The 25,340-nt window shown below is 38.9% G+C and overlaps 1 protein-coding gene across 1 annotated transcript in view; it reads right to left on the bottom strand.

The window, feature by feature from the left end:
• SLC9A9 (solute carrier family 9 member A9) overlaps window positions 1-25,340 on the bottom strand; it is a 184,187-nt gene that overhangs the window by 109,808 nt on the left and 49,039 nt on the right. Inside the window, exons 7-8 of the mRNA XM_053986275.1 lie at window positions 23,322-23,427; window positions 532-670 (exon numbers count right to left, since the gene is read on the bottom strand). Coding sequence (XP_053842250.1) covers window positions 532-670; window positions 23,322-23,427 — 245 coding nt within the window. The remainder of the gene's footprint in view (window positions 1-531; window positions 671-23,321; window positions 23,428-25,340) is intronic.

Here is a 25,340-nt window from a genome sequence, read left to right as displayed (position 1 = left end):
ATGGGCATTTATTTACATTTGTGTGAATGCAAGAAGGATCAAAATCACTGATCTTTCTAGCAGCATTTTATATGAACTTTAAAACATGAGAAAAAATGCAGGGCAACAGACAGACCTTTCATTTCCAGATTAGTTAAACTGATGGGCTTGCTGGTCACACTGTCACGCTGTAGTGTTTCCTTTCTATTTTTGTATAATTGCTGCTAGCCTGGAGTTCATAAATAAGTTGCTGTTCTTAATAAATTCATGTTTGAACCTCAATATACTTCAAAATACTTTCCTTAAAGTACAATTATTTCCAAATAGGGTGATAAAGGCCAGAGTCCTGCCTAATGATAAAGGTAAAAGAGAAATTTGTAGATTCTGACAAATGACAATTCCTGTCAATTTATGATTTATCTGTTTCTTTACAAACACTTGAGCCTAGAGTGAAAAGCTTCAGGCTCAAACTAAAGATGGTCACTCTCAGATATTGCATATTTTTTCCAACATATATAGATTTGCTCCCTGAAAACAAACCATAAAGGATATTAAAGCTGTGACAACAGCATAAGAGGATCCCATGGCAAATGATCCAGCAAAGATCCCCAGAAAATTTCCCACTGACTGGAAGAAAGCAGCAGCATCAAAAGCATTAGGATTCTCCTTAGGACTGTAAATGGATATAGAGCTGAAAAAAAAAAAAAAAGGGTTGGGGGAGAGGGAGAGAAAAAGGAATAACAAATTAAATCACATTGTAACAATTTTGGAATCAATAATTGCAAATGAACAGTTTTAGGCACTCAAAATGCAAAACAAGACTTCTCTGGGCTAATAGCAGATGAGAGCAAAGCAGATGGAGACTGGGGAGAACCAATTTATTTCCAAGGTATCACCCAGGAAATAGTCTACTGCCAGTCAGCAACACTTTTATACTTGAAGTGCCATAAACAATATTGTTTCCAGGCCAACAAAACATTAAAAGGTGGTAGGTGGATAAGGAAACTGCAGGGAAGATAGATAACTTTGAATTATTTATTGGCCATATGTCCTCAGAGCAGTTACATATTTGCAAATATCCTTGATAAAAAGTGCAGCTTTGTGGCTGAGGTTCAAATGGGTGACACAAATCACAGCAGGTACCACACATGCAGCAGCAATTTTGTCACAAACCACTGAGCATTTTCCTACTTGGTGTAACCCTTCATAACCAGGGCTGGAGCTGTGGCAGGAGCTCAGCAATAGGAAACTTGTGGACAGAATGAATGTTGTCCCACAGAAAGAAAGTGCTGCAGTTGTCCGAAGTCATCTCCTGTTTCCCGCCCCAGAGTGCAGCCACCACAAGTATTTTGGGATGGGAAAGGATGCCACCAAAGCAAAGGGGTTGTGCACTAAATAATTCTTTGAGCATCTCAGAGTTGTTATTTGCCAGCAGTTAATTATTACCAGAACACCAGTAACTCCATATATGCATGTCCTTCTTCTTGTTGTAATGTTATATTGAACAGATACAAAATAGCTCTAAGCCTCACAAACTAATTAAGAAACATTTTACATCTTTGTGTTCTGTTGCTTTGAGTACTGTTTTGAGTACTTTTATGATCCTTGTCAAAAAAAATGTGCTGAGCTTGGCTTTGGATTCCAGAACGCGCCTTGGATTGCTGGAAAATGATTGGTATTTTAAGAATTGAAATTTTAGAATTTTTAAAAAGCTGTGAATATTTTAAGCTTTTGGATATTAAGAATGCGATCCTTGCAGTCTGATGTTTTTCATTTGGAAAGAAGGCTTAGGGTTGAAGTTGTGTATAAAGGATTTTCTAAACAGATGCATTGAAATAACACAAAGATGTGAAAACAGTTCTCATGCTTTCAGTCTGCAGAAATGGCACAAGGATTCTCAAGGCGTATGGTGGAGCACCACAGATATGAGGGGGGGAATGCTCATGTACCACAACAGAAGTAACTAAGCACTAAAATCTCTTATCTCCAGTTATGCTGAGTAGCACCCCCACAAAATCACTGAGATGATTTCTAGTGGAAGGTGCTATTGATACAAGGACACAAACTGGCAGCAGAGGAACTGGCGATCAGCAACATGTTGCTACCAAAATTTTCCATCCTTTTTCAACTGTGGCTTTCTTAGACCAGGGGGATCAGTTATAATTCTTTATTTCTCTTGCCTAAAAACTTGTAGGTGTGTCTTGACAGCAAAGCAGCCATTTGGTTCTTTGATGTTTGTCCCAGCCAAGTACAAAGACTGCAGCTGCTGGTCTGTTTTGCTTAGTGAATTATAAATCAGGAAATGATCTTTTGTGCCACTGGTGCTCTGGCCTGCATTGAGTGGTGAATTCAGAGAGGTCCTAAAATCAAGGAAAATGGTTCTGTTAGAATGATGGGCTCTGACCATAATAGGGATGCTCAGTAACAAAAAAGGTCTTGACATGGAGTCAGAATTTATTAGTCAAATGTAAGCCATAGTCAGTAAATGGGGTTTTTTTAAGTATTTTAATCTTAGGGCAAGAAAAGTTTATTAAGACTGGTTAAGGTTACAGTTTGCCCTCCAATCTACGAACAGATTTCAGGGATGAAGAAAACCAGAAGAAAGCATCCTATTCTTAATGTAGTTATTTCAGGAGCAAGTATGAAGTGACTCATTCTCACTGAAAAGTTTTTCTACTCAGTGTGCCCCCTATGATTTTTTAAAAGCACCATAACATGACATATGCTCATTATACTACTGTGGTTTCTGGTCTAAATCTTTTGAGAACTCCTGTTTCCCTGCAGCAAAAAATATCTACTTCTATTTTTCATTTTGCATTATTCTCTAGTAGAGCTGTTTATTTTTCTGGATATGTTTCTTTTTAGCACTAACTTTTAATCCTTTCAAGCATCCACAATACACAATTTACCTGAGATTTTCTATATAAGCTGCAATTTAACAGGACAGGATTTTATCCTGTTTACTCCACTACTTTCTGCCAAACCAATTATTTGACCTAAAAACAAAATTGCAAAGTTTAACACTGGAGAGAACCATAATTAAAATTATAGTGCCTCTACTCATCTTCCTTTTCCTTGGAGAGCAATTCAAGAGCCCTGCTGGCATGACTTGCCCTCTCTGCTATCTGCTCTCTGTGCTCCCTGTACAAAGGGGGTGATTGCAATCCATTAATAAGCAGTGCAGAAGGGTTTGATGCTAAATTTCAAACTGTTTCGAGGTTTTAGAGGCTTTCTAAATGCTGAATGAGTTTAAGGGGAAAAAAAGGGTTTATTTCTGTAAATGTGTATCAGAGGTGGATTAAGGGAGTCCTCAAAGTAAATGCAGCAGAAAACTGTTTTCAGAGACTGATAAATGAACAGATTTAATGGCAAAGGCCTGCTTTATCTGCCAGCCATAATGAGAAAGAGTGCAGGGATAGGAATGAGAGATTTTTGTTGATGCCTCACTGAATACTCAATATATGTATCTCATAGACACCTGTCCCATCCCTACTACCTGTCTGTGTGTGAGCTTGGTAACCTCTGCTTCTCCTTCTAGTTGGAGTCAGGAATAATACTTCACCTCCTGGCTGGTTTCATAAGGATTAGTCAGCACTTTCTATATTAGACAGCTATTTTAACAGATCTCTTTTTATTTCCAGTTCTTCTGTGCTTCCTTGAGCCAACAACATTGGACAGGCTCAAGTGCTTTCACAGCTTTCAAAAAAGGAAATACAGGCAATATTTATTTATGCAATATATTGCAAGTTGGGGTGGTACTTTTTCTTGGAGCAGCTAGAAGGATTAACAGTTTGTGTCAGTTGTACCACGCTAAGCATTCCACTTCCCTCCCCTCATCTGCTGAGATCACTTTAGGGTGAAAGCTCAGCATGACAAACACTTTCATTCTACACACTTCAGAGGGGTCTAATACTAAAGGTCTGAATGACAGAAGGGCGTCTGCAATAGAAAGCATCCAGTCACATTTCCAATAATATCTTAATTGATTACTTTTTGTTTCTTCCTTTATTCATAAGATCTTTTTCTTCCTGTTAGTTTTCCCAGCCTGTGAGTACAGCACAATGTATTTTCATTTGAAAAAAGAAATAAAATAGAAAGCACTTAGTATTGCAGCAAAGATTTTCCAGTAATTAAGTTTTTTGAGGAAAAATCTGTTGTTGAGGTTAAATCTTGTATCCTACTTTTGTTTCTGTCCAAAGCTGATGTGCAGAGGGCTAATGTGGCAGCATCAAATAGAGAGATGCTAATTAGTCTTAACTAGCAGAACAGAATAAAGATTCTTTGTTTTGATATAAGCCAAAGTGAAGCAACACCTGTATCGGATGAATTTCAGAAAAATGCATTATGCTGAAGAAAATACACTCGAGCATCAGAAGCAAAGTATGTGGAAACAGCAGAAAATTTCTAATAGAATTATGTAGAGTCAGTTATTAGAAATAACCAGTAAACAGACTGGTTTATTCCTGTCTTTGTCCTGTCTATTTGACCAACATGAAAATAAACAGCTTTGGAGAGGAACATTTCTTTCCGCTTGCTAAGCCACAGGGCTTCCTTTAGCCAAGTGCCCTTCTTCCTCCTTGCACTTCATCATGTGCCATGTAACACTGCCCAGAAGAGAATCAGGAACAATGTGAGAAAAGAAAAAAATACCTGAAAATACAGGAAGGTCAGATGTTCCCTAAAATACCTTCTTTGAATAAAGTGGGATCTCCCTCAGGTGATAAATAATTATAGAACTACATTGTGATTTCATCAGCTGCTAATTAAGAAAAATAAAACAGGCCAGAAAAAAAGTATTCTAGAGTTCAAGGTTGTTTTTAAGAGGCAAAGAAGGTTATTTTTCCTGAAATTATAATTATGCAGAGAAAGGTAGGTCACTACAGCATGTTAGAAAACTTGAATCTTTCAGAGAAGCCGATGGAATCAAACAGTTTCTGTTCCCACACAACTTTTTGGCTATATAGTTTTCCTAAAAGTGTTGGAAGGAAGCCAAAATGTCAGAGCTGTAATTTACCCCCAGTATGTGCTTGAACTAGAAGCCAGATGTGAAAGTCTATGCATGGAACCAGACACCCACACCTTCTCTTGGCGAGTTGATAGAGCCTGCTTAGGCTTCCTCACAAAAGATCTCCTCCCACAGGAGGAGCAAGTAGATGAACTATAAAGATAAAACAACTGGGGAAGTTTGGGATGGGACCCTGCCAAGCCAATAAAAGCAGATATGAAGCAGAGAAGGTTTGCAGGCAGTTAAGGCAAAGCAAAGACACACCAGAGCAGGAAGGCCTAAGGACTAGCAGAAGTAGCCAATTTTAACAGTTTTGAAACAAATATGCAGAGATCTTCTAGATAAAAATTTCAACAAAGAAATGCATTTTTCAGATGTGTTAAAACAGTGATCAGTACAAAACAGGAGCACAGAGGAATCTTTTGTACATCTCTCTATATAAACAAATCTGTCTCCATGGAATTTACTCCTGACAATATTAGCAAATTCTTAGATATTTAAGGTTCCTGAAACAGAGACTTTGCAGAAATATAGATATTAAGCTTCTATTTATATAGAGCTTTATAGAACAGCTAAAAAAGAAAAGGAAGGGAAAAAAAAAAAAAAAAGAGACTTGTAGTTAAATTACTGCCCAAGTGGCCAGTGTTTGAACCTTCATTATGGATACCCAAAATTTTATTCACCTTGGCAATACAGCAGATCATGGTTTTTATTCCACTTATAGCCTGGGTTCATCACTGCTAGTATTAGTACTAGTATTATTGTTTTTAATTCTAGGAAAAGGTCTAGCAGTTGTTTCTAGAAACTATTTGCTATCTGGGCTTACACTCTGTTTCTTTTTATCTGCGTCATAGCTTATTTTCTTCCTCTGTTTTCTGACCTTACTTTGCTCCTTTGTAGGCTTTTCCAGAAATTTTAAAATACTAGAGGACATTTTATTTTGATTACTTTAAACCAAGCTAACACTTACTGTTGTTGTATATGAGCTTTTATTGCTTTTACACTGGTAACTATTTTCAGTTTTCTTCTGTGTCCAAGCCTGAGCCGACACACAGCAGGAGCAGCTTGCCAGAGAAAACAAGTAGTTTGTGTTGTTCAAGTCAGACTTTCCCTAATGCAGATCTTAGTTGTCATCTACCCCCAAACATCAGGGACTGCAGAAAATCTGACATCCTCCCTCCTTCTTCTCTGTCTCCCAACCCATTATCCTTAGGAAGTCTGCTCTACCTCCTATGGGAGCCCTGGAAGCCATCTATCCCGGTGATCCCATTCTTGCCCTCAAATTCCACCACCTGGGCCATAAAAGGAGCTGGTATCTCACCCACCTGGATGGGGTTGAACTCAGCTTCCCTGGTGCTCAGGAACAGCTTTGCCAGTCCCTGTGCCAGAGGTGCTGGACACCCTGCATCCTCCTGAGCCTGCTCAGAGCTTGCTCACTACAGGGCTGCAGTCACTTTGACTCGTAGAAAGGAGATGTGAGATGATAGTTTTGACAATGATTAAGGACCTAATGGGCCTGCAGACAGAGCAATTTCAAGTCTAACATCATCTCTGATCTGGTGTGGAGCTTCTCTGCCCCAGTGCACCTGAGAAATGGTGTGCACTGCCATCTGTACAAGCATCTGAGCTTCTCATTACCTTGTTGTAACCTGTTTTATCTTTGACAGAAAGAAATCCTGATGAACAGCAACATGGGCTTAAAATCTATGTAAAAGAAAATTAAGGCTTTAACAGTAAAATGTGTTCACATATCTCTGAGGCTTGGCATAGGAATATTTCATTCTCAAATGACTGCTATTGCTTCTAAATGCCTAATTTTCACAAATCTATTTGGAAATACCACAGTCACAGTGACAGCTCTTTCCTGTCCCATATCTTTGAGAGGAATGAAGCACATCAGCAGAAAACAGATGGCTGATAGTGGGTTGTCTGTGATAGCATGTGCTGCATTCTGTGTTATCCCTCTGACTGTCCTTACTTATGAGCTGATCATATCCAAAAGCACATAATTTACACATTTCTGTGCCTGCAAATATGATCCTTTCTCATTTGGATATCAGACTCCAACTCCCTGTTAAATTTCCATTCTTATTAAGCCTTGCATGAAGAGGAAAGGCCTGTGTCTATCTAGAGCAACTTGAAGTCTATCCTCCCAGTTAGGGAGCTTTTAGTGGCTTCAGCAACTGGGAAGATGCAGATAGTGCTAAGAAAGTAGAAAAAAAGAATCAACCACCAAGGAAGAGATAAATATATTGTACTAATACAAAGAGTTGGACTTCTCCCCTGCCTGGCATCTCTCTGTAATCACTTATGCTTATGCAAAATAGAACAAGGTAGAACAGTACTGTAAAAAATGCACATTTTTTTCTGCAAAGAAAACATGACTGTAAAAGTTGCAACCCATCAACCCTCTGAGTTAACAAGAAACAATGAACAATTAAAAATTCTACAGTCAATATCTGGAAAGAAGAATGAAATAGCTTCTTCTAGGTCATTTGAACCAAATCTGCTTGCATGATGCTGATTGTGCCATAAGGGGAGTTGGATGTGCTGTATGTGTTAAGACTCTTGCTAATGTTGGTTCATGGTCCTGAGGAAATTTTTTGCCTCCCTGCTCCCTGAGTTAGGAGCTATTGTCCACTCCTGGATCTTGCACTACTAACTTTACATTCTTCTTCATTGTTCACCTTTGTGTTATTTATCTTTCAATTTTTTACTTGTGAGCCACTCATCTCCAAAGTTACTTAAAGAGCTGAAAAATATTTATCAGAAACGTTTCACAACCTTCCCCTTATGTGACAGTTCTTCCCATTAGTGCAGGGTGATAAGACCCTGGAATAAAGATTTTCTGTGAAAATGATATATCTCTCTTGAAAGCCAAAAAAATAATTAATGTGCAATTGCAAGTGTTCTGTGAGCATAAGCAGGAGTTTAATGTGCTCCTGGAGGCCTGATTCGATCCGTGCCTCTGGTTTACTTGTACAAAAGTGGCAGAATGTGATACTATGGGACTTCATTTACTCTACAAATGGAGTGCAAAGAATAAAACAGAGCACGTTCACAAGACACTGACTCATGTGTCCATAAGGGGTAGGGAAGGTGATTACTGGAAGAATGGGTAATTTTAATAAACATCCCCTTTTTCTGCTAAATTTTTTGGGATGAGTCAAGGACGAGGTAACAAAGCCTTTCAACTACCCTAGACTTTCACAGTGACTTCACTCCTGCAAACAAATTTTACATTTATCTATGTCAATTGAACTCCACCTCCTGTTGACAAAAGGATGTGGGCTGATGGCTGCCTGCACAGAGCAGAGCATTAGAACACTGCAGCAGATTACCAGGAAATCACTGTGATTTACTGTCATCCTGCTCTAGAGGAGAAACTGCCTCAAATTACCCTTACAGTGATGAGTACCTGAAATAACTCCACTCATTCAGTGCAGTTGGTATAGACGTGCACTAGTGTTACAAAAAAAGCAGGATATGACCCAAACACTTTAAAGAAGGTTTTAAGCAGGTTGCTTAGCCATGAAAAAGCCTTTGTTCTTATGGGCAACTAGCAGAGATTAAATGGAAAGAGTTTCCACTAAATCTTTATTAAATAGTAATTTTCTCATAATCACACAGCCCATGATTTTGTTCAGGAGCAGTTTAAGACTGAAACAACAGAAAATTATGTATAGTTTATGCCAGACAGTATTTCCTTCATTTAGGCTTTGACTCATCCTCATAACACTGCAGGAAAACCCACTAGACCTGTGAGTACTGTGAAACACCCAGCGAAGAAAACAGCATTTCTTTTGTAGTAACAGCTGCTTCTTATCCTTCACAAATGCACAGTTTTACTCACCTCACCCTCCTCCAGGCTTCAAACCAGCTTGTCCCTGAGGTTTAGCTTGTTAAACAGTACTACAATCCACTGTAATCTTCTCTGAAATCCCCTTGTATGAACGTGGACAAAAGAGTGAGGGGTAATATCACATTGCATAGCTGATCAATGGAACAACATATACAGCAATTTCTTGTTCAATAGTCAAAGGACTTTTCTTCTGTGACCTCTGCTTGTGAAAATCTGATGTGTTTGAGGATGGTGCATCCCGTGTCTTTTCACAGACAGCATTCCAGATGGTGAGGGAGCCTGTCTGTGCACAGCTCAATGCTCCCAGAGACAGGGAAAGGAAGCTCTAAGTGCCCAGTCCTGCTCACCTCGAGGAAAACAGGCTGTCCTCTCACTGCTTCTCCTCTTGTCAGTGGGACAGGAAAGCATCCTGTTCTCACCACTGCTCTGCCAAGCCTCAGCTGTGCCATGTCACTGCTTGAAGTGTAACAAGGGGTGTAAAGCTGACCTAGGAATGCTGAAGAGGAGGGACAGAATTGGGACCATGCTGCTGGGAATATGCTACAAAGAATTGAAAGGTTAAGTGAGAAAGCAGGAGAAAGAAAACTATCTTTGTGATTTCTACCAGATGTCAGTTTTATATTCTACCAGTCAAATATTCTACCAGATCTCATTATAAAAATACAATGTACTAATTATATGCTTTCATAGATTTTTCTCAGGTACAAGGTGTAATTTTGTTTTTTCTTCTGTTTTGCTGTTATCTCCCTGCAATAAACTGTCTGTGACTCAAAAGTAATCTAATGAAGTCAGACTATATAATAGTCTGTGTTTGCAACAAACCTAGAGCTTAGTAAGAGTGGGTACTCTTTGTCTTTTAAGAGATTTTTATGCTACCGTTTGTGTTTAAATCATTACATCCTAGACACAGCTAAGTGTGCTGCTAGAGGATGCAGGTAGTCCCTGGAGCAGCTGGATAATCCACTGCCAGTGCTATAGGGTGCCAGAGTATTTGGCTGTGCCAAATGTCTGGCCTATCAACAGCCTTGGGCTTTTTCACTTGCAGAATGTTTTCTGACAGAGATTAAGAAAGGAGCCCCTGCTCTACTGCCTTCACTGAGCTTCAGCATCTTTAGGAACTTCTGAACAGACCAGGACACTGGGAGGCCTGATGCTGAATGTAATTGATAAAGATAAGGTACACAGAATCCCACAAAAATTAGAGTGGAAGGGGAAGGAAAGAATGTTTAAAGTTTTTTTCTATTTCAGTGTTCTCCCTCACTCTGCCTAAGACTCTTTAATGTGTAATAAATAGGAAGAAATGCGGTCTTTGGTCTGTGGTATATCATCTTTGTATAGTCAGTGCATGCAAAACAGATTCTTTCATAGTCAGAAGGGGGTTAAATGAGAAAAATCTACAGTTCATGTAGCTTTTTAATATCTGCAGTACAATTTGTCTATCTCCTATCCAGATTCTTAGAGAGATTAAAAAAAAAAATGCTCCAAGAAATATTGCCAATAGATGCAAACAAAATGACCCACATGATTTCTATTGTGCCCAGACCACGCATTAGATGACCCCACCCCAGTCCTGACTTGGAACAGCCTAACCTTGAGGTTGTACCAAACATCCCTCTTTAGCCACATTTTACTCAGGAAAACAGTTCCCTTCTCTCAGGTGCAAGGGATGTGGAGGGCAGGACAGCTCACTTGGAACTGTTCTGTGTTAGCACTGCAAGCTGCCTGGGGAGTTCTCCTTTGCATTCATCATTAGCACTCCTCAAGGATGGCTCACAGCATTTTTTCCCCAGTGAAGACACACCCAGTTTTCAGTTTCTGTGCTGCAGTTGAGAACGTAGCTGCTGTGGGAATGGGATTTTCAGATATATCCCATAGCCCTATCGATTTTTCCATGTGCCCACCAAACAGCTGATAATTTTTCCCTCCTGCTAATCTGGATTTGAGATGAGCCAGTAATCTAAAGAAGAAAATCTTTTTAATCTCCTGAGCTGTTCAATCCCGCCTACATTTCATTATTGAAAATATTTTCTATATTTTTCTTCTAAAAAATGGAACAGCTAGGGAAAAATGACTCTGGCATTGTCTGAATGAAATGCTATCCTGTGTGATAACAAAGCTCCTCTCACAAATATTAGTTCCACTTCTATTGCTTTATAATAAATGGCTGCAGCTGTTGCCATGGCAATTTTAATTTTTAAAAATGTATCCAACTGAAGACAAGAAATGCAGCTGTTGTTATGAGAATTTCTAAAATAAATCCAGATGTGAATTGTATGATCTAGTGTTGGCAGCAATAACGTCAGAAAGAAAACATGTTACATGTTTTGTTTTCCTGATATACTGGAGCTGAGGATGGGGATTTAGGGATATTCTGAATTCCTGATCCAAATATAGCAAATAAACAGAATGAAATTTCACCTTAGGGAAAGGCACTTCACTTGCTAGAAAAGCTGGCCAGCCTTGCATAGAGAATGGCAGTAATATTCCTGTAGGAGAAAGGTGGGCCTCAAGCTCTCCTCTACGTTTCTGCTAATATGCTAACATTTTATTTTTTACAGCTTATAAAAAGAAAAATCCTGGCCATGGCAGAAATCTTAGAATTGCAATATTACCTATTGATTACTACCTTATCACTCTATAGCCTGAAGTTCTTTAACCTGTTAGGCCTTTAACGTTAGAACATTAAAACAAAGTTGCTGGACAGTGCTCTACAAAGAAAGCATAATCCAGCAAGTCCCAGTACACGTACTAATAGTCATCCACTGGAAAAATCCTCTCTGCTGGGAAGGTAAAAAGTCCATGTAAGTCTCTTTTGGGAAAAAATATTTAAAGATAGAATTTCTGAGAAGGTGATAGAAGAATAGGTCCAGACTTGTTTGAAAGTGAACTTTACCTCCGGTACGTGCTGGCTGAAGAGCAATAGCTCACAGCACGAGCAGAGAGGTGCTGAGAGCAGCCTGTGCAGCGACGGGGAGCGGGACTCGGGCAGGGCGGCACACGGGCCGAGACGCGGCTTTGCATCCGTCTCGTACCTTTTCTCCTTGCCTTGGAACTGCAAAGGCTGCTCTGCCTGGAGCCCTTCGAAACTGTAGCTGGCTCTCCACAGCCTGGGGGGTTCATTTCAGCAGCTTGGGGCTGCTGAGAGCAGAGACGGGGCCGCTGAACCTTGGGGAAATTGGTTCGCTCAAGCGTGAAGCCAGGGCTGATTACGGCACCTGCCAATAGCTCTTGGCAATCTGGAGGATTACTGAACTTCACTCATGGTAAAATTAAACAAAGAGAGGGAATCACCACTTAAGCGGGGAAGTTGATGTGGATAGAATTTCAGTCCCAAATTCTAAGGCAATCAAATCCATAAAACCTTCTTTTTATTCTTAAGGATTACAGCAAGAAGAGAAAACAAGAAAACACACACAAAGACACACTCAAACACTCATTCACTCGTTCTGTTTCTCTGACTTCCATCTTTGGGGACATTTTACTCAAAATAATTGGAAGTCTGTATTTCTTTATCCTTTGTACAGGACTTTTGAATGATAAGTCACCTTTAAGCCTTACTACTTAAACATATGCTACTTGAAGGATGTCTAAAATTTAATGAGAATCTTGAAAATATTCTAAAGGATAATAAAATCCTACCCATCCCAATTTCCTAAATATAAATCACTTGATCAAAGCGACCTAATACCAAATATACTGGATGAGAGGTTTTGCTTTGATAAGAATTAATTATTTGTAAGTACACATGCTAAGACTTTTGGACACACAGGTGCCAGCTGATCATGAATTATTCCTTAGTGCTAAGATTGAAAGAGTTAAGGAACATCTTCCTTTGTTAAAATTAAGGTATATGCTATTGGCCTATCCAATGCACTGTGAAAAACCTCACAGAAATGCCAGGCAGCCAAACAGATAATTTTTCTTTCTGACTTTGTAAAGACTCCATTGATTTATGGATAAACATGTAGTATAACACATTAATTTCCACCATTTAGTTTAAAAGTAAATACTTTCCCTAGACAGGAAGTTCTATGAGGCTTAAACACAGCTATTAATAAGAGTAAAATTATTCTACCTAGCTTCATTACCCTCATAATTACTAGAATGTAGGAGTCTTGCCTCAGAAACTTTTGCATTCACTTCACTCTAACAATGCACAATGAAAACACCCTCCAAACTATGGACTAAGTCCTGCTAATGCTAGAAATAAAATGTAAAACTGTGAACATCCTATAATGAGAGTTTAGACATACCTTTCACCTTACTCTCTAGGAATGAAAACACTGTAATAAAGAAGATGTACACTGTTAAATGGTTCAGGAGGCTGATATATTTCTTCAGGAATATTTTCATCTAGCTGTAACCTTCTCCCAGAGTGTCTGAAGCAGGAACAGCAGCCTGCTAGGCATTCCATTATTCTCATTTCTCTCACTATTGCTTCTGGCTGTGCTTGCTACAGTAAGAACAGTAGAACAATGTGGAAAGAAAAACAGTTTGATTTCTTTTAAATGAAAATAAACTTTCAGTGAATGGGGATACAAAATTAAAATGCTTTAATGTCTAAAAACTGTATCACTTTTTTGAGATTTTACAATGGAGAAATTACTAAGGGAAAAATGTGAATATCGGTTTATTCAGTGTATTGTTGGGATACTACTTTGTTCAAGGTTTTAATCATATTTAAACCTTCCTTTTCAAAATCCAAATTCTAGCATCACTATGTCTCCCCAGAAACATGTTGAAATTTCATTAGGAATCCAAATAACATACACATATGCACATTACATTCAGAATATGTAGATCGTTATAATTAGCAATTAGTTAGGGAACATCAACATTCCAAATGCATTAAGAGCAAACTGATAAAAAGACTGGATGTCTTTCCTTGGTATGATGGTCTTCACAGGGAATGTTGATAAGTGCCATTGCCCTGAACACAGTAGAAATGAACCAGCTCTGTCCCACTGAGCTCTCTCACGGCCACTTGCACAACTGCTGCCCTGAGTGTTTTCTGTCTCTGTCACAGCTTGTGACTTTGCCAAAATGTCACCATTGAGACTACAATGCCATGTCGCATTTGCAATTTCCATGAAGATTTTTTTCTCTCTCTTCTTTCCCTCCCCCCCACCCCCCTTTTTAAATTGGCATTCTGCAGAGCCATCATAGAGAGACTACCTCTGTGCTTATCTTGGACAGAAACCTTACAACCACATAATTACAGAGCTTTCTCACTGTACCACTTTGAAATTCAGACTTGTCATTTCCAAGGGGAGGAAAGAGGAAATTATCCATCTGTTTCCTACATATCTTTTGCCCTTGTGAAAGTGTGACAAAATTATGCAAATTTTTAAGGGTTTCCAAAATGTTTAGTTGACAAATCTCAGTGGAGATCTGACAACTTCATGAACTAAAAATCTTCCAAGATCTCATTTGTTTAGTCATGTACCATCTGAAACTTAAATATGTGGCTTTTTTTCCTTGCAATTGGTCCCCAGACTCAGCCAGCTGCTGTCCCCAGTGCTGTGACTGTCACATCACCCCTCTTGTCCTCATTACCTCCACTGTTTGTCACAACATAATAAGAAGGATAGTGAAGAGGTGCTTGCACCAGAAATGAAGACAGGGTTTCTCTTGACTTTAGGGTATGAAGGAGGTTGGAGTTTACAGTCCTAGGTTACCTCTAGAAATAATTTCTTTTTATCTCAGGTGGGAGACCTAGGGACTAGTGAGTGCCACAGAAGTGGTGGAGCTGGTCATGCAGTTCAGGGCAGTGGGTAGTGTGAGATGGAGATGGTGACCATTGCCTTTCCATTGTCAAAGGAGAGAAAGATTGAGACCAACACAAAAGCAAGTGGAAACAAGGAGAGAGTGGAGTTCTGTAACCATTGGAATAAATCCTAAGAATAGAAATTTGCTGAGTCTCATCACTAAAGTAGCTGTGAAGTGCAGTAACTAAAGGTTTGCAGTCACTCCTGCTGAGCCTGGCACTGAAGGAAGGAAGCTGATGCTACCATTATCAATTATTCTCTTTGCTCAAGTAACAGAAGTATATCCTGAAACCATTAAATTTCCTACTCCAAAAGGTGAAACATGCACACTGAAAGGATGTCTTGGGTATGGAGAGTGGGGGGTTTCTGTGTATGAAAAAATAAACTTTAAAATTGCATTTAATTAAAATGTTTATGAAAGGTACCTCTCAATTCCTCCTGTGTAAGATATGAAAAATTTTTGGCATTATGTAACTTTTGAGTATTTGATAACATTTTGCATTATTTTGATGTGATTTATGGACAATTCCCCATACATATATATATATATATATATATATATATATGTGCAAAAGAATTTAATGAAGAGTTGTGTCAATTCTAACAGCCTCAGTAGCTAAAGGATTTGATCCTTAAAAGATCAAGGCTTGCAGGAGGAAGCAGTTTACCCGATATTGTTGGTAAAAAATATATAAATGTTTAGAGCAGGCCAGAATGATGAAATTCAAATTGAACTGTAGCACAGAGGTTCTGGAATGGTTGACAGAGGGATGACGAGAGACATCAGTCTTTCCTAGTGTTCTGGGTAGCCACTGGAAATAGTCCATTCTCCCACAACAGGAATGGGTTCTTTGTTCACCTAATCATAACGTGATCTCCAAGGAATAACAGCATTTTTATGGAGTATCCTGTTGTGACAAACTCTCTGTCTCTCTGAGATAGCTGTGCTCTCCAGTACTGTATTTCTGGGAAGGATTTGGGCAGTGAATAGGAACTGGTGGCTACATCACAAATGAAATGTCAGAAAGGACTCCCTCATCTTTCTGACACACACTCCTCCTCTATCTTCTCTGCCAGAAGACATGATATGTATGTTAATTTATTGTAAGAGCCAGATAGATTCTTACATACAGTATTTCATCCAGAGAGGATGAAACCTGCTTTCTTTTGGAACACTTCAAGGGAAATAATATCAATACTATCATTTTAAAATAAAAGGGAATTGTCTCTGTAAGTAGAATTAGACTCTGTATGTAATTATCTTGCTCTCAGGAAAAATCTGTCTTATTCACTAGAAAAAGGTTATTTGGGCAAGAAAAAACATCTGGAAGAGCTCAAAAACCAGGCTGACTGATACCACGATGTACTTCAGTTCTGAAGAGATCCCAATAGAAATCTTTGAAATTAAGAAGCTTTGACGCCAGTTTGGTCATTTGCAGGGGAAGTGTAGCTAAATAATTGCCACTTAGGTGTGATTTGCAAGGACTTCAAGCAGTGCTCTTAATTCTGAACTTAAAACTTACCTGTCTATTTGTGTAAAAGTGGATGGAGATACCTGCAACTACTGTGGTTGGATTGGGTCTGACAAGTACAGACATTCCCAGCTGATTTGAGCTAAGCTCTATCTTCATACATCCCTCAGGGCAATCTCTAGAACGTTGCTCACTAAAATCTTAGCAGCTTAGCAGTCTGCAACTGAGGGCTGCCTGTTCAAATAAATTGCATAGACAAACCAGTGCCAATTAGAGAACTGTGGAGGGCTGGCCCTGGCTGGGTGACAGGTGCCCACCCAGCCACTCCATCGCTCCCTCCTCTGCAGGACGGGGTGGGGGGGAAGAAACTAAGACGGAAAAAAGCTCAGGAGTGAAGACAAAGCCACACTAATAAAGCAAAAGCTGTGTGTGAAAGCAGAGGACAAAAAACAAAGTTTTATTCTCTGCTTCCCATGGGTGGGTGATGCCCAGCCATGTATGTGGAGCAATTGCTCCAGAATATAAATGCAGTAACATTTATCTGCCCCTTCCTCCTTTCTCTTAGCTTTTATTGCTGAGCACATCATGGTACAGAATATCCCTTTGGTCAGTTTGGGTCAGCTGTCCTGCCTGTGTCCTCTCCCAGGTCATTTTCACCTCCTACCACTGGGATGCTGGAGAGACAGCGCTGCTGCTGGGCCAGCACTGCTCAGCTGCACCAAAACACAGCTGGGTTAGCAGCACCTTCTGCTCCCAGTGCAAAGCACAGCTCTGTGAGGGCTGCTGGGGGAAATGAACTCCAGCTCACACAGACCCAGCAGCACAGAGAGTAAGACCTTTAGCATATATTAACTAGATCCTAACTAAAATTTTAATATGTCACTAATATTGGAAAAAGAGATAAGAAATACTGAAATGTGAAAAAAATTGAGGTGTGAGAACTACTTCCTGAAAATATTCTCTTCCAAGTGCCCATTTTCATACTGAAATTTTGGCTTTAAGAAGCATTACAGAAATTCAACAGCAAATTTTTCCTCTGATTTAAGTATAACACTGGTCTGTACAGTAAAGCTCATGGAGGAGAAAAGAAAGGAAGTTTTGTTTAGCAAACATACAAACATTTTATGTGGGATTTCCTCTATCCTGGGAGAGAAGCTCTTTTAAAGTTCCTGCTAATAGCAAGTTTGGTTAGTTTCCCAGTGGTCACATCTCCTGTTCCAGATGGTCAGTGACGTGAAACTCTAATTATCATCAACAAAATAAGCTGGGACTAAACCCTTCCTCAAAGGTAAAAAGAGCAGATGGACAACCAAAATTTCATTATTATAGAAATAATAGAGAAAAGGACTCCTCATCTACCGTTCAAAATCACTCACCAGCGTGATGCACAATTAACTCTTTGCTCTATTAATATATAAATTACTCTATTATTTGAATGTTTGAATGGCTGCTTGGCATATAAACCTTGCCAACAATATTTGGAATAGCAGTCAAATCCATCTTTTCTAAGGGAACCAGTAAGTGAGATGGTTGGGCTGAGCTTCCATCCGGCATTTCATTTGCTTTCAGGTTTTCAGGGGATTCTATTTTATTCTCCTCCACAATGTTACAGACATCCCTCCTCAGGAATATTTGTGGGAATAAAATCACAAATAGCATTTATCTGGAATGAGGCAAAGCCTGTATCCAGAGATCCAGTTAGTCATTCATTCAGAGTTGTAGCTCACAGACATTGAAATCCCTAAATATTTGCAAAGGATTCAAACTCATGCAGGTCAGTACCATGGAGCAGCTCTCCCTATTCCTGTTGGGTTCCAGTGCTGGTCTCACTTTGAGCTGTGATTTCTAGGTCAGGCTTTGCAAAGGCAGCCCCTCATCTAAACCTGCCACTGCCCAAACTGAGCTCATACAGGCCTCAGTCCCTCCAGGGCTGCCCAACCAGTCAGTGTAAAGACAGCTACAAAGAAAGGGTCTGGGAGCAACCCCCTGTATTTCTGGCAGAATCTCATTCCTTTCCTGAATTCAGATTCACTCTCTGATTGCTGCATATCAGTCTTTAGAACTGGCTGTCCTAATTCCTATTCTGTTGCCAGTTTTCTACAGTTCAGGAGTAGATTTGGATGTACTACTTAAGGATTTCAACACAGATATTCATCACAAAACAATATAAAACTGCAAAATTGCATCAGAGAAAGATAATCAGGTTTTCCTTTGCATCCCTATGAGTAAACAAGCTTTTCTTCTCTCTGAAGTGTCCTAGATACAGGTTTATGTATCACTGTCATGATCTGTAGTTACACAATGAGCCTTATCTTTGTTTCTTTCTTCTTTTTCCTAGCCTTGCCTTCACAATGTTAATTTGTTGCTTTCACCAGTTCATTTTCTTACATCTTTATTTCACCATCTCTTCTCACGTTAGAAATCTATTTTCTTTAAACAGGAAAATGTTGTATGTGTTGGTACTTTTTACCTGTCACCTGTCTGATGGCACAGGTGCTTTTATTTCCCTCTTTCCTTCCTGGAAAGGTTCTGTGCACGCTTTGTACATTAGTTGGCAAGGAGTGAGACTTTTATCCTTTTGAAAAAGAATTCTTAGGCTGAAGAGTTCTATGTGTAGGTACACTAAATCTATTAGTTGTGTGTACATAAGGGCCCACTTATGGATAGAAGTGTTTTTTTACACTATTTCTATGAACTGATATGTCTAGGATGTGTGAATAACATCTTAGCACTCAGATACATGTTGAGAATAAATAGAACTTAAATTAGTTCTGTTGGCTGTTCAATGGCTGAAATAGTATTGTAAAAGACACTAAGGAATTGCATGAACACAGGGTTTAAAAAGTGGCTAAAAATATAAGGGCTATAGAGAAACCAGCATCCTTTTTTTTCTCTTATGTGATGACTCAATACTTTTTGCCATTTGCTAATAGTGCCTAACAAATCTCAGCACGAGGAAGGGGGTTCAGGCTGACAGAATTCCCTGTGTTCTTAGACTGAACAAACTCCCAGTTACCTACAGGTGGGGAGGAAGCTGAAACAAAGGATTAGCTAAGAGAAAAGTCTTTGTTTTTTAATTGATACACACGAAACAAAAGATTTTAACACAGTACATATGGAAACCCACAATGTCGTTTTTAAAGGCCACTTTCTGAATATAACTGCAGTTTGTGGGAAAAATATGATGTGAGAACATTCAGATGTCTTTCCTTTGTAAAATTTGTTATTCAATGTGCTCAGGGATCAAAGTGTGGCAAAACCTATACAGAATAATGCTTCAAAAATGGAAGGGCAAAGGATCCAAATTAGAGGCAGTCCATGACAAAAGAAAAAAATAAAAATATAATCATAAAGGGAACTTCACATCTACTGAGATATGCATCAAGGAGACATCCATGATAACTTTCAAAGCTAATATTATTCCTGCAACTCCCAGCTCCCAAATTAATTATTCAGCAGCATGGTTACAATATCTGTTCTTGTCCTTTGCAGAACAGCTGATTTTAATATATAATACTCAAGGAACAACAGTTAGAAATTGTGAAAAGCAGGGAAGTAACACTTGCTGATAATGGACAGTTGGCACTCACTGGGATAATGACCACATGAAATACAGACTGAATACTTGTAACTGCATTTGATGCTTGTCAAATGTCTGTTTTTCAGTCTCTGATTACATTTCTCTCTTGTGTATGCTATGTTCAAGTTCAGTGACATGACAGAATTGAATCCACTGAAATAATAACAATACAGGTAAACAAGTACCTAGAACCAGAAAGGTTTAAAGATTCTTATTCATTTTCTATTTGAGGTCCATTATATCACAAGTTTCTTATATTTTGAAAATATCTAAACTGTACTAAAAGTACTAATACAATGGCTGTGCCTACCAGTGAGAATCACCGGTGTGTCAGAAGGAATTCTCTTGGATAATTATAGGAATCACTGTCTGAGAAAAGACAACCTTAGAGGGTGCTCAGCACCTGAATTGAGCTGAACTCTGGCTTCTGAGTTATTTTCCCTGAAATTGATACTGTTTTTCAATACATTTGTTACTCTTTCAATAATCAGTTACCTTTGCAATGTTATTTTAGAAAGCCCTGTACGCGCTTCTGCCAAGAAAGAAGGATTTGAGCATGATATCAAGGTATGTCTAGACTAGAATGAAAGTATTTTTTGAGTGAAGAAGTTGTACAATGACCTGAGTTGGTATATATTCATCCTGGAAATATTTAAGAGGAACCACAAAACGACTTTTATCAGGATTTTCCTCAGTCAGTATTCTGGAAAACAATGTATACGGGAAGTGTTTGTGGCATAATTAATCATATTGGTTTTTCTGGGTGAAAGCAGGTGTGTTTAATAATCTAAAAAGTCTTGTAAGGCTCTGCTATAATTTTTCTTAAATACTTGGAATTCTTGATGTTTATTTTCTGTGAGAATTCTCACAAGTTTTTATTAAAAGGAGAATTTTATCCTAATAATGAAAAGCTGTAAGAAACTCTGGAAGTGATTTTGATATGAGAAAATCCTCGTTGCATCTCCCATGCCCTTGTTTAGAGAGGCTCTTGTGTGTGTGAGCTCTCCCAGATGCACAACAGCTTGTCAGCCTTCCTGCAGCCACTGCTGTCAGTTTGAGTCACAGTGATCTCCTGCACGGATTATCTTAAAATAGCCCACTAGAAATGAAGCCTTGCAGTTAGCACAAACACCCAGGTGTTTGGTGGGGCAGGATGGCCAGAGGGGAGCTGTTAAACTGGCCCAGAGAACTGGTGTCCCTGGTTGGTATCTTCACTGTGTGCACACACTCTTGCAGCAACACAGCTCGTGTGACTTGCTAAAGCCATAGAAAAATGCAGGGGTGGCTGGTCCTGCTGCTGTCCTTCTTAAATGGAATGACAAACAGGACAGGAAAAATAGAGACTGGAGGGAGAAGCCGAAAGAAAGGCGAGAGATCAATCTAAGCCCTTGTTGGCAGACAGCCACGCTGCCTGCACCTTGCCAAATTGCCACCTCCAGCCATAAGGGCCTTCTCTCTTTTCTCTTCCTGCCTCTCCTGCAGTGAGTCACTCCTGCAGACATTATCTTACCTATTCTGTTAGATAATGAAAGACAATGTGTATTTTCATATTCTATTTTTCTGGTTATCATTATGTAGTGTACTAAATTACTTACTCTTGCTTTTCCGGATTTGTAAACATTATTCTCACACCTTTTTAAATAGACATCTATTGCTGTAATTATGAACATGTTGTGTTTGCACACAAGAATGGTATGGGTTACAGGAGAAAAAATAGCTGTTCCTTTGCAGTGACAGAAAAACAATTTTCTTCATTTAAACTCAGGTTGGTTTAGTAGGGTGTTAATGACCTGAAGCCGGCAATATTAACAGTATATCTTTACTTAAAATGCTACAGGAAGATTATATTGGGTTGCAAAAGTATTGTATTTGTGCAGAAGCTGATTATTTAAGCCAGAGAGTAATGAAATGTGAAACTAATGGTGCCATGTATTCTCTTCAGTCTCTACAAATGACTAGAGAAATCAAAGAATTAGTCACAGTGAATATATAAAAAAACACATCAAATTTCCAGTGACAAGAGATTCTATACTAAAGATTTGTAATCTCCCATGTGACAGCAAAGAAAACATGAGAAGTAGGCAGGCTGAGGTGCATAACCTAAACTTGAATACTGGGAAGAGCAGAGCTTAGAAACTCATGAATCATGTACTGGAATACTGATGGAATTGGAATCTGATGGGACTTTTCCTTTTAGATTTGTTCTGCAGTTGAGTTGCTCCTTTGGGAGATCTGTGTGCTTTGGCATCAGGGTGACTGAAAACTAGAGAGATTTAAAACACTCCGGGTTCCCTTGAGTTGCTTGGAGCCTTACTGTTCCTCTATGGGAACCTTGCACTAACAGATGAGGAGTCTAAATGAGCTGAAAATGTCCCGGCTGTTATTAAACAATGCCAAGGGAGAGAGATAAAAATCTCAGACATTGCCACCTACACGCATCTTTCCAAACCTAATAGCTGCTTCAATGCTTTTCTGTGGCTCTCTCTACCGAGTTGTCTGGTCTTTGCTTACTTTTGCTTTTGTGCATTTTATTATCTGATGTACCAGAGCTCTCCCAAGTGACACATTCCAGCCCCAGTCCTGGGATGTGACAGCCTTGCTGTATCTAATCCTGGACTGCTGTGCTTAGACACTGACAGCGTCTGAAAACATTGCTCTTGCTCTGAAAACTCTGGGAGGAGTTTAGTGTAGGTGAAAGTTACTAGACTGATAACTGGAGAATGATAAATTAAATAGGAATGCTATTTCTTTTTTGTAGTGTGAAACAAATGCAGGGTTTTTTTTTGCAGCAATTATTATAAGTTGAAACTCCATGAGGTTTCAGACAAAATATTAAGCTCATCCTTTAAATAAAGTCTTAAAGTCTTTTATTCTGAAAGATGGGATAAATCCTTGTTCAAGGAACCACGCTTTAAGGAGAAAGCTGGCACTGAACTGAGGCTTACTGTGAAACACCTTCAAACGTCGTGGAGAACTGAATTTGACTTTGCAGTTCTGTTACTTTTAAGATTATCTGAGAGGATTATTTGTATTTCTAGCAAAGCTCTGGGAAGCATATAATACATGTAGAGTGGAGTAAACTTGAGATCCCATTAATCATGTACGTAGCATCTGTGTTTTTAGGACAGCACATACTTGTGTGATTTGGCCCATCATTTGTGATCTGTTTGAGGATTCCTGAGAATAAAAAAGCTATATATAAATTTAAGATACTATTATCAGCTGAAGTTCTGCCAGCTTTCAGAGACAGAAGTAGAAAAACAGATACTGTGTATCACTTTGTGGTTTTAATCTTGGAAAATAATAGATTGCAAAAAATAAAAAGAACCTGTCTTGAATTTTATAGTTGCTCTATGTCCTAGGTGCTCATTTAGCATTATATTTTCAAGATACCATAAGCTTACCATCTTACAGAATATACTGCTTTCTGGGTTAAAGAACATGAACTAAAATTGCATTCTGGATATATAGTTGCTATGAACAGTATTGGAATTCTAGTGTTAACAAACCAAGAAAAAACGTAAAACTACATCTTTGTAACAAAACCTTCAAATGGTATAGCTATACTTGAACAAACTATATCAGTGAGAATGATACCTGGGAATAAAGCTTTAATTGTCTCACCAAGTAAAGAATGGAGGTGGGTGTAACTTACTGAGTCAGCACGATAGCCACAGCATCATTTAGGACACTCTCTCCAAACAAGAGTGTGTATAAATCTGTATCCACATTCAGCTCATGGAAAATAGCAAGGACTGTCACTGTATGGAAAGAAAGCAAAGAGAGTTGGCATCTTCATCTTCCTCTGGCAGTTCAAGAAATAAAGCAATGTTAGAGCACTGGTTTTGAGAAGCTCAGTCCGACATATTGCCTAAGTGGATAACAATGAGTTAAGAAGGATGAACTGGAAAATATAAGATCCTTAAATTCATTAAGTCTATGAGTTTTGCTGTTTCAGCTGAGTTAGGAAGAAGCTTTCCCTCTCACACAGAGAATCCTACAGAAATGAAAATGTCACCATGTGTTTCACTGTGCATAAAGCACTGTGATCTTGTGACCACAGAGGAATAAGGGAGCTGAAAAGAGTTGGGTTTTGTGTGTGATGAGTAGGGGTCTAGCTGCTTTAAGAAGGATATAATAACACTTATCCATCTGTTACACATGTTCTCGATGGGATGTGCAGCATAACCACATCCATGCTCAGCAAGGATGTGGCTCATGGTAGCCAGGAAGCCTCTGACCCAGAACAGGATATTTGACATCTACAACCCTTTCTGAGGCTCCTTCAGCACACCAGCAGTTTAAGTTCCTTCCTTCTCCCTGAGTTACACCCTATATTTGATTTTCAGTTCACCAGTGCAATAGAAAAAATAGTGTGGTGAATTTAAACTGAAGGGGAGCAAATGATTTAGACACACATCATCGGGAGTATTTAGACATTTGGTTCATATTCAGGCAATTAAGTCCTGTAGATATTAACTTAGGCCTTCTCTGTTTTTCCCTCTTCCCTGCAGACAGGGGATCACAGTCCTTCCTGTGGTCTGTCTTGCACTTCATAATCCTCAGCTGAAGAAGGCTGTCTATGTTCTGTGTAAGTATTTTTTAAATTCTTGTTATTCTTACTATTTTCTCTTTGCATGGACAAAGCAGAACTTTCTCACTTCAAACAAAATTTAATGTAAAGACCCCCAATTACTTGTCTGGTTAAAAATTACATGGTAACTCACGGATTCACTGGTGCTCATTCTAATACATAATTGTGCAGTTGACTCAGTCCTCATATCCCAGGAATCCCAAGGACTAGGAGTGCCTCTGGGATGCCATGTTCACATCTGGCATTTTAGAAATAAAAATTATATGCTTTTGCATTCATGTGACTGCTGATAATTCATACAAGAGCATGACGAGCTGATTATGCTTTGTCTTAGAACATTTCTTGGAACTTTGAAAGCATTACTGCTAAGATTTTCTAAATGGCGCTTAAATATCTATGTAATCTCAAAATGAGTTTATAAACCCAAAATAGATTCTCAGTTCTCCTCTGAGATTTTATGTTAAAGTGATCTCTGTTGATGTGTTATCTCTGAAAACTTTTGGAAGTGTTATTCTACAGAAGACAATTTAGGAGATGTGTGTAGCTGAACATTTGCTGATATAGCTATATTTAAATTAGCTAGTTATATTTAACCATCCTGGTAACCTCACCCATCTACTCCTACTGCAGTTATAATTTAAACTAGGAAAAGAGTTCTTTCCCCAGAATAACTCAAAGGTGTAGGCAGAAGCTTTATTGACAAAAGATATTTTCTTGGTTCACCAACTTCTATATTCAGGTTTTTGCCTGATTAGCAGTGCTGACTTAATGTGCTAAATGTGGACTCACTTTAGTCTCCTGCTCTCTAATGTCATTGGCATAAAACCAGACTTTTAGTTTTCTAAAACTATTTGCCACTTTCAGCTTTTGCTTATTAGCTAATTAGTTTGGGCTTTCATTAATAGTCCCTGTGATAATGATAGAAGGAAAAGAAAACAGTAATCAAAGTCAGTGTACTGCTGGGGTGTGTGTGGAGCAGGCCAAGCCAATTAGACAGATGCCTACACATTCCTCTCCTTCCTCCTAAATAAACAACTTTTTCTTCTTGCTTTCTCTCCCAACTCTACCCCAAAAATATTA

The sequence above is a fragment of the Vidua macroura genome, chromosome 10 (assembly GCF_024509145.1).
Source record: "Vidua macroura isolate BioBank_ID:100142 chromosome 10, ASM2450914v1, whole genome shotgun sequence".
NCBI lineage: Eukaryota > Metazoa > Chordata > Aves > Passeriformes > Viduidae > Vidua > Vidua macroura.
The sequence above is the reverse complement of the archived record's forward strand: the minus strand, read 5'-3'. Positions and strand labels throughout refer to the sequence as shown.